Below are 9,151 nucleotides of genomic sequence, written 5' to 3'. Positions count from 1 at the left end.
CCCCTCACTGAGAGTGAGTGAGTGGTTGGAGAGAGAGGAAGCTAGCTTTGCAGCACATTCTGCCACAGAATCCACTTGAAAAGCCAGCTGGAGTGCTTTTGTTAGTCGAACCTGATGATTTGCCACTGGCAGTCTTTCACGTACTTTGTTGTTTTAATGCTCAATGAGTTGCTCACGTACCATTTCGTCCTGCAGTGCACCAAATTTACACGAGCTAGCTTTGCCCAGTAGATTTGCCTCATACTGGTGTGCATACTCACCAGGAAGCAACGTCGGAACAGAAACCGACAGAGGAGGGCACACACTGTCCCTCTGCGCCTAGGCAGTGTAGCAGCAGTGCTTTTAGCCTAGCATCACTTATGTCCTGTAAGCACAGCTTGTTAAAAAAATTATGTTTCAGAAGTTTGAATCCAAAGAGACCATGGAGCCGGGGACAGAGATTTTTTTTATTTTTATATCATACAACTGAACAATACAGAACATAACATAACTACGGGGTCAACAAATGTAACATTGCATGTAACTGTCCTACTGTACAGACATACAGTGTTTTGGGGTAGAAGACCGAGTGCATCGAGCATAGCACGTTAACCCTGTTACTCATTGGTAAACAAGTTCGAATGTTTTGTTAAGCTTGCTTTCAATTGCCTCTCCCTTGATTCCAAGGGGAGTTATGGCTGATTTATGACATCGTTAACCATTACCGTCAACCCCTTTTCAGTGATTTTTCTCAATGTTAATGTCAAGATGGGAAATGACAATGTTAAAAATAGATTAAAGCCGAGATCCACATTTGTTATTGTTTTAAGGAAATGTAATATCGCAAACATATCGCTCATCAAGTACCTCCCTTGTACTTGATGAGTTAAGTTCATTGATTAGTAAGGAACTCCCCACACGTGGTTGTCTAGGGCTTAATTGAAAGGAAAAACCCAAAAGCCTGCAGACGCTTGGCCCTCCATGGAATGAGTTTGACATGCCTAAAGTACACCAGAGTCCTATTGTGGACGTGTCATAATACCCATAAAACCTAGCGGTCAAACCGGGAAATGGTTCCAATCGTTTTTCCACCATTCATTTTTCCCCATAGGAGATTTTAGAAACACCTAAAATAACAGCTGTGTTTTGTGTAGTCACCCTGCTGTGACGTTTTGATAACCATGTTAATCTCTGACAAGGTGACTTAAATCAAAATAGTAATTAGCATCAAAGTAGACATCATGAAAGACTACAAATCCCTGCAAGTCATCTCTAGCTAACACCTTTGCTAACAGGTATTCTGTCACTTGAAAACTTGCACAGTTGACAGAATTGTCCATCTAAAGAAATGGTGCCAATGTATTTATTACATTTAGCTGACATTAGATGGTAAGAATCTCGGGATTAACTTTTTCCTTGTTTCGGAAGTCTCATCCTGATCATCATGGCATTTGTAGTTCTTTATGATAGTCACAGTAGCACTTCGTATTTTTGGGGGGGGGGGATGAATACAGGCAAATATATTGATGAGTCACTGCTTTTTTTTAATATCATCTAGGAAGATTTACACGGTTATCAAAACTAAACCCAGCCCTTAATTTAAGTGTTTTGTTTTTTTAAACCTATGGGAAAAGTGAATGGTGTAAAATAATTATTGGAATAATTTCCCTGTTTGACCTCTAGGTCTTATGGGTAATATGACGACTCATACTGTGGTACACTGTAGTACAGTCTGAAAACATTATGAAACAGTTCATCCCCACATCATTACAAGTTCTGGAGTGTGGTTGGCCTTTATTACACAAGCCCTGTGCCAGGACCAGGGTTGAAACATTTTGTAGGGTTGTTTCACTTAGGAGCAGCAAACGTTCCCCATCTCTTCCCTGTTGTCCTCCCAGTATTCACTCTCCTGCTCGTCTCCAAAACCTGGTCATGTGACATCAGTATATGTAGGGTACAGGGGCCGCTGGGAGATGTAGTTCTGTGTGGACAGAGTCTGTGGGGTCAGTGATCAGACAGACATCAGGTGTTTCCTCATTTTGTAGAAGTCTCAATTCAGTTATTTTGTATTTGGCTCAGACGGGCATCATGTCTTTTCTGAATGGATAGATGTCCCAGGTCAGGCCGTTCCCAATGGGGACATGTCCAGAGGGCAGGATGACTCGCGTCAGCCAATGACTGGAGAGAGAAGAGAGGCAGACATTACCACAACTAAATACAATACTCAGTAATAGTGTTTTATTTCTGACCACAACAGTCACATAATGTGCGTGTTAAATATCTGTGCAGATCAATAGATTGTCACACAGCCTGGAGAGGAGAAGCATCTATCTAACCTTTTCTTCTCCACACCTAAGAAGACTTTCCAGTTGTTCAGTCTGCCATAGTTAAATGAGTTCTTGTACACCTGGGAGGAATAGGAGAACAGTTTGAATAGCTTGTGTCCGCCAACTGTAAGGCAAGGTGTGTGTGTGTATGTGCGCGCGCGTGCACCTTGCCACATTTCCGCATCCGTTTGGTCTCCTTGTTGTTGAGGTGCCTCTCTATGCTGGTCTCTCCTCGGGATATCAGCACTGCGTGCCAGATAGTCAGCCCCCCAAGAGATACAGCCACCACGCTAAAATGACCAGTCGCAGTTTTTTTTATTTATTGCTAAACAGCCAATGACAACACACACAATACTGTGGGGCGGAGCTTCTAACACCATTGGGAAATAATGTGCTTTTAACTTGGAACTATTAAAATATGTCTTTTTTTTTAAATATCACTGTGTAAAAACTAACTAAAATACAGTAATAATAACAGTAATCTTGTGAAGTACATCTCACCTGGTTAACACCCACATGTAAATGACACTCTTGTGGAACATCTCGTCTCTGAACGTTAAGGGAGGAGTCTGGTAGGTGCTCTGATTGACAACAGACAGAGGTCATACAAACGCCTAAATAGGAAAACATATCCTAGTCGGAACCCAGGGTTGTGCTTAAGTCACCTGTTTTAGGAGTATGCATAATACAAGATCAAATACCGTATGAAAAACATCACCCTTTAATAACAAGTCATCTATTCAACCACCACCACTAAAGAACAAGAAAGTAACCAGGAGAGGCCAATGAAGTGAGAGGGGCAGTTTGTTTGTGTGTGTGTGTGTGTGTGTGTGTGTGTGTGTGTGTGTGTACTACCTGCACAGGAGGTAAGATGCCTATGAGTTGCCCCTTCCCTGTCACCGGTACACCTGATTTGTCCATGTGTTTGAAGCGCTCTCAGGATAACGCAAAAACACACCCCCAGACCACCAAGAGTTAGACAAACAGAAGAAACACTTCAAGAGTTAAAATTGAACACAGAGGCGGTTAAAGTAGACCATGACCCTCTCAATAATAGAAGCCCAGCAGACCCAGGTCTCCCTCAAAGAGTCTGTGTGTACCTCTATAGCACTATAAGCACTATAAGCATCCAGGAAAAGGTTCCGGCCACTGATGCTGCAGTAGACACAGCCCAGGGTCATGGAGACACAGAAGCAGAAGAAGTAGCGCTGGTTAAAATGGCCGACACAGTTATTCAGCCACGCTGGGGGGAACCAGAGTTAAGGAGGAAACAAAAAACACTAACACCCATCCTCAAAAATACTGTGCAATAAATCTTCATTTTTGTGCCTAACAGACTTGCTTATAAAAGATGCAGCTATGGTAGACAATGTAAATGATGTCAACCATCCCTGATAACGTGACACAACTAGTACACTACCAATCAATCTCTACTCTCCAACTCCATTTAAAAGGATACGACAATGATGGTCCATTTTCAAAATGCACCTGTGAAGTAGAAGCTGTCATGTTAAAGTTAGACATCTACAACGCTACTATACCAGGGTTATGAGTTGTCATCGACTAGATAGAATTAGCATTACCGTCAGCTATTTAATTCCCCTAATGGTTATGATAGGGACATCCGATCCTAGATCTATGGTTAAGGGTAACCAAAGTTTGCCTTACGTGTTGCAGATGCCACAGTGGTGAGTTCTGGCTGGTTTGGGGATGATACACTTCTTACACATGGACACAAATGGAATTGAATTTTTCATCTGGAATAAACACAACACAGAGATCTCTATTACGCCTGTGTGTGTGTGTGTGTGTGTGTGTGTGTGTGTGTGTCGGCAGTAAACTGCAGGGTGCATGTGACGCATCTAGTGCAGTAGTGCCTCCATACTCTCGCTTACAGCTTGCTGCCGCCAGCTAGCCCTTGTGGTGAATTGGGGAGCTTCATGCACAAGTCCCCCCTTGTCGGTACAAAGCCTCTCCATGACCAAGACTGCTTTCGGACCTCCTAGTGGCAGCACACGTTAACTGGTTGTCTTGAAACTCAAGGTAGGCAGACGCCGACAGACTGGGGACCAGGCAGCCTCCTGCAGTGGAAGATGCTGGTTGTCCTGAGTTTCCCCCTTTGTCTCTGGAATACACCTTCCCACAGGGAAGTAGTGCAGTTGGAGATTGCGTACCCTCAGCGAGACTAACATAACCTCCTTTGCACAGGTATCCACTTCTGACCTTAGTGAAGGCATCAACCGGAAACTGGACTAAAGCCTGGCTGCGTTGGGGTGTTTGATGACGGGGGACAAGGGTGAATGCACTGGGAGACCTTAATCAGACCCCTGCACGCCAGTGGCACAGGGCTATTATGGACGCCAGCAGTTGGGATTTCAGGGGCAGCTGCTCTCGACAGGACATGTGACTGAGCCCTATTTAGGAGCCACACTGCTCACCCCAACAGGGGAGAGGCCTAGAAAATGTGGCCTAAAAAGTGCCCACTCGCTTCTTCCTGGAAAGGTTACCCTCTGGATGGACAACATCAGCACATGTGGGACTGGCAATTACGACCAGCCTCTTACTCCATCTCACCAAAAACACTTGTTGGCATAAGTGAAAGACTCATGTCTCTCCATATCCTCCTAGCCAAGATGCGCTATGCCACTCTTCAGTGCATACGCAACAACGTTACCATCTAAAAATGAGGCGAATGACTGCTTCTACCAGTCACTAGATGAGGCCCTTTACCACATCCCCAGGAATGACAAGCTTTTTTTGCTGGGTGACTTCAACGCTAGGGTAGGACAGAACAGGAATATGGAGCAGAGTGCTGGGTACCCGTTAGAGGTCAAACGATTAATCGGAAAGGCCGATAAACTAGGGCCTGTTTCAAGTTTTCATAACAATCGGAAATCGGTATTTTTGGACACAGATTTGGCCGATTAATAAAAAAATAAATGTATTTAACTAGGCAAGTCAGTTAAGAACACATTCTTATTTTCAATGAACGGTAGGTTAACTGCCTTGTTCAGGGGCAGAATGACAGATTTTACCTTGTCAGCTCAGGGATTCAATCTTGCAATCTTACGGTTAACTAGTCTAACGCTCTAACCACCTGCCTTACAGTGCACTCCACGAGGACCCTGCCTGTTACGCGAATGCAGTAAGAAGCCAAGGTAAGTTGCTAGCAAGCATTAAACTTATCTTACAAAAAAAAAAACAATCAATCAATCATAATCACAAGTTAACTACACATGGTTGATGATATTACTAGTTTATCTAGCGTGTCCTGCGTTGCATATAATCGATGCGGTGCACATTTGCGAAAAAGGAGTGTCGTTGCTCCAATGTGTACCTAAACTTAAACATCAATGCCTTTCTTACAATCAATAGACAAGTGTATATTTTGAAACCTGCATATTTAGTTAATATTGCCTGCTAACAAGAATGTCTTTTAACTAGGTAAATTGTTTCACTTTTCTTGCAACAGAGTCAGGGTATATGCAGCAGTTTGGGCCACCTGGCTCGTTGCGAACTGTGTGAAGACTATTTCTTCCTAACAAAGACAGCCAACTTCGCCAAACACGGGATGATTTAACAAAAGCGCACTGGCAAAAAAAGCACAATCATTGCACAACTGTACCTAACCATAAACATCAACGCCTTTCTTAAAATCAATACACAGAAGTACATATTTTTAAACCTGCATATGTAGCTAAAAGAAATCCAGGTTAGCAGGCAATATTAACCAGGTGAAATTGTGTCACTTCTCTTGCGTTCATTGCACGCAGAGTCAGGGTATATGCAACAGTTTGGGCCGCCTGGCACATTGCAAACTAATTTGCCAGAATTTTATGTAATTATGATATAACAGGAAGGTTGTGCAATGTAACAGGAATATTAAGACTTATGGATGCCACCCGTTAGATAAAATACGGAACGGTCAACGAAAGAATAAACGTTTTGTTTTCGAAATGATAGTTTCCGGATTCAACCATATTAATGACCAAAGGCTCGTATTTCTGTGTGTTATGATGTTATAATTAAGTCTATGATTTGATATTTGATAGAGCAGTCTGACTGAGCGATGGTAGGCAGCAGCAGGCTCGTAAGCATTCATTCAAACAGCACTTTAGTGCGTTTTGCCAGCAGCTCTTCGCAATGCTTCAAGCATTGGGCTGTTTATGACTTCTAGCCTATCAACTCCCGAGATTAGGCTGGTGTAACCGATGTGAAATGGCTAGCTATTTAGCAGGGTGTGCGCAAATAGCGTTTCAAACGTCACTCGCTCTGAGACTTGGAGTAGTTGTTCCCCTTGCTCTGCATGGGTAACGCTGCTTCGAGGGTGGCTGTTGTCGATGTGTTCCTGGTTTGAGCCCAGGTAGGGGCGAGGAGAGGGACGGAAGCTATACTGTTACACTGGCAATACTAAAGTGCCTATAAGAACATCCAATAGTCAAAGGTATATGAAATACAAATGGTATAGAGAGAAATAGTCCTAAAATTCCTATAATAACTACAACCTAAAACTTCTTACCTGGGAATATTGAAATGTTAAAAGGAACCACCAGATTTCATATGTTGTCATGTTCTGAGCAAGAACCTAAACCTTAGCTTTTTTACATGGCACATACTGCACTTTTACTTTCTTCTCCAACACCTTGTTTTGCCTTATTTAAACCAAATTGAACATTTTTCATTATTTATTTGAGGCTAAATTGATTTTATTGATGTATTATATTAAGTTAAAATAAGTGTTCATTCAGTATTGTTGTAACTGTCATTATTATAAATAAATTACAAATATATATATATTTTTTTTTTTTTTAATCGGCCGATTAATCGGCATTGGCTTTTTTTGGTCCTCCAATAATCGGTATCGGCGTTGAAAAATCATAAATCAGTCGACCTCTACTACGCATGGTGTTGGCCAGGTCAATGAGAACGGCATGAGACTACTGACCATGTGCCGAGCCTGATCTCATCATCACTAACAGCCTGTTCCAGCAGAAAAACAATAGAAATCTATTGGACGCTTCAAAACACTGGCACCTGATCATCTACGTCATAGTAAGACGTTTTGATACCAATGACGTCCTGCTGATACGTGTCATGAGGGGTGCAGAATACTGGACAGATCACTGTATGATACTGGCTAAACTCCAGGTGAGAATACAGTGGCAATATCTGCAGCAACAGCCGGGGGTTATCCCTTCTGGCTGTTGCCCGGCAAGGTCCTGGCCAATGCATCTTCCAAAAGAAAAGGAGCGCGGTTGACATGATATTCACGGCACGGCAACTCCAGCAGAAGTGCCATGAACATCAGGACCTTTTCATGGCCTTTGTCACCCTCTAAGGCCTTCGACACGGAGCCGGGAACAACTATGGGGCATACTAAAATTAGTCAACATCCTTTGCCAGTTCCATAGGAGTGCAGGAGTCAGGATTGGTGTGAGGCAAGGGTGCGTGCTGGCACCTGTACATCTTCCTCATGTGTCACCCAGCTTCTCCACAAGGCGCTTGAGGACAGCAGCAGGGTTGCGGTGGACTTCAGGCTGGTGAAAACCTATTCAACATCAGGAGGCTCCAAGCAACCACCAAGGTTGACAGAGCAGGTTCTTGAGCTGCAGTATGTTGATGACTGTGCTCGTGGCTCACACTCCGGAAGACCTTCAGTCCATCCTTGTAAAACGGCTGTGAAGGTCAACAGCAGGATGGGACTGTCAACAAGACAGAGGGGGTCTGCCAATGGAGATCCAGCCCTCCATTCACCATGCCCTTCTTCACCATAGAACACAAATCACTGGAAATATCCCCGTCATTCAAATACCTGGGCAGCATCCTCCCGGAGGACTACAGCATCGACCCAGAAATTCAAAAAAGGATCAAGCAAGCCTTCACTACCGTCGGGAAACTCAGACGCAGTGTCTTCCAAAACTGGGATCTCCACCTGCACACCAAAGTCACCGTCTTTCAAGCCGTCTGCATTACCACAGTTCCTTACAGCTGTGAAGCCTGGGTCACCTACAGTCGCCGCAACAAGCAGCTCGAGCAATTCCACATAGGATGCCTACAGTGCATACTGGGAATCAACTGGGGCAACCGTGTGCCCCACACAGAAATACTTTCTAAGACCAAATGCAAGAGTAGGGACGCCACGGCCACCCAACACCAACTGCGCTGGCTCGGTCATGTCATTAGAATGTCTCGTGAGCGCTTGCCATGGAAGATCTTGAATGGCCAGCTACTTCTTGGCTGCCGGTCTGAAGCGCTACGAGGACCAGCTGAAAGCGTCACGGAAGAAGTGCAACATCAAACCCACAGACCTGGTGGACGCCGCCGCCGACCGTTCCACCTGGCGGTAGCTCTGACAGAGCGGTGTACAGAGGCAGGAGGAGAGGAGCACAAAGAGACAGGAAAAAACAGCTCAGGAGACATGACAACCATGACTGCCCCCTCCCTCCCAACACAGCCTGCACATGCCCCACCTGTAATTAAGTTTGTGGATCTCGGATTGGACTCTACAGCCACCAAAGAATTCATTGTTAAATCAGAAGTGGAAGTCATCATCGGATACGATGGATTACCGCAAGGCGTGTGTGTGTGTGTGTGTGTGTGTGTGTGTGTGTGTGTGTGTGTGTGTACCGTAGGGGGGTATCCTGGGGCAGTATTGGTAGCTTTATAATAGTGGAAGACGATCATGACAAGGTTCCAGTGTCCGTAACTCATGTGCCAGGCTATCCAGGATGGAGAGTACGTGTCGAAGATCACGGGCAGCATAACCACATAGACTACCAGCAGAATAGAAGTGGTCAGTATCACTAACAGACATACAAACACCTGGAGAAAGAGAGAGGGGGTAA

General features: G+C 44.3%; 1 protein-coding gene across 4 annotated transcripts in view; it reads right to left on the bottom strand.

Moving 5' to 3' along the window:
* Positions 1–432: 432 nt before the first annotated feature.
* LOC110526060 (palmitoyltransferase ZDHHC16A) overlaps positions 433–9,151 on the bottom strand; it is a 70,033-nt gene continuing 61,314 nt past the window's right edge. For 2 of the 4 annotated variants that reach the window (XM_036981500.2, XM_036981491.2), the window contains exons 3-11: positions 8,934–9,128; positions 3,975–4,063; positions 3,766–3,794; positions 3,407–3,549; positions 3,162–3,239; positions 2,808–2,887; positions 2,473–2,596; positions 2,316–2,386; positions 433–2,157 (exon numbers count right to left, since the gene is read on the bottom strand). In XM_036981500.2, the coding sequence (XP_036837395.1) occupies positions 2,055–2,157; positions 2,316–2,386; positions 2,473–2,596; positions 2,808–2,887; positions 3,162–3,239; positions 3,407–3,549; positions 3,766–3,794; positions 3,975–4,063; positions 8,934–9,128 (912 nt within the window). In that variant the 3' untranslated portion in view covers positions 433–2,054. The remainder of the gene's footprint in view (positions 2,158–2,315; positions 2,387–2,472; positions 2,597–2,807; positions 2,888–3,161; positions 3,240–3,406; positions 3,550–3,765; positions 3,795–3,974; positions 4,064–8,933; positions 9,129–9,151) is intronic. The other 2 variants (XM_090236179.1, XM_021606664.3) reach the window with 1 other exon arrangement.

Source organism: Oncorhynchus mykiss, chromosome 1 (assembly GCF_057628025.1).
Source record: "Oncorhynchus mykiss isolate SJ-2025 chromosome 1, ASM5762802v1, whole genome shotgun sequence".
NCBI lineage: Eukaryota > Metazoa > Chordata > Actinopteri > Salmoniformes > Salmonidae > Oncorhynchus > Oncorhynchus mykiss.
This window is presented reverse-complemented; position numbering and strand designations above follow the sequence as displayed.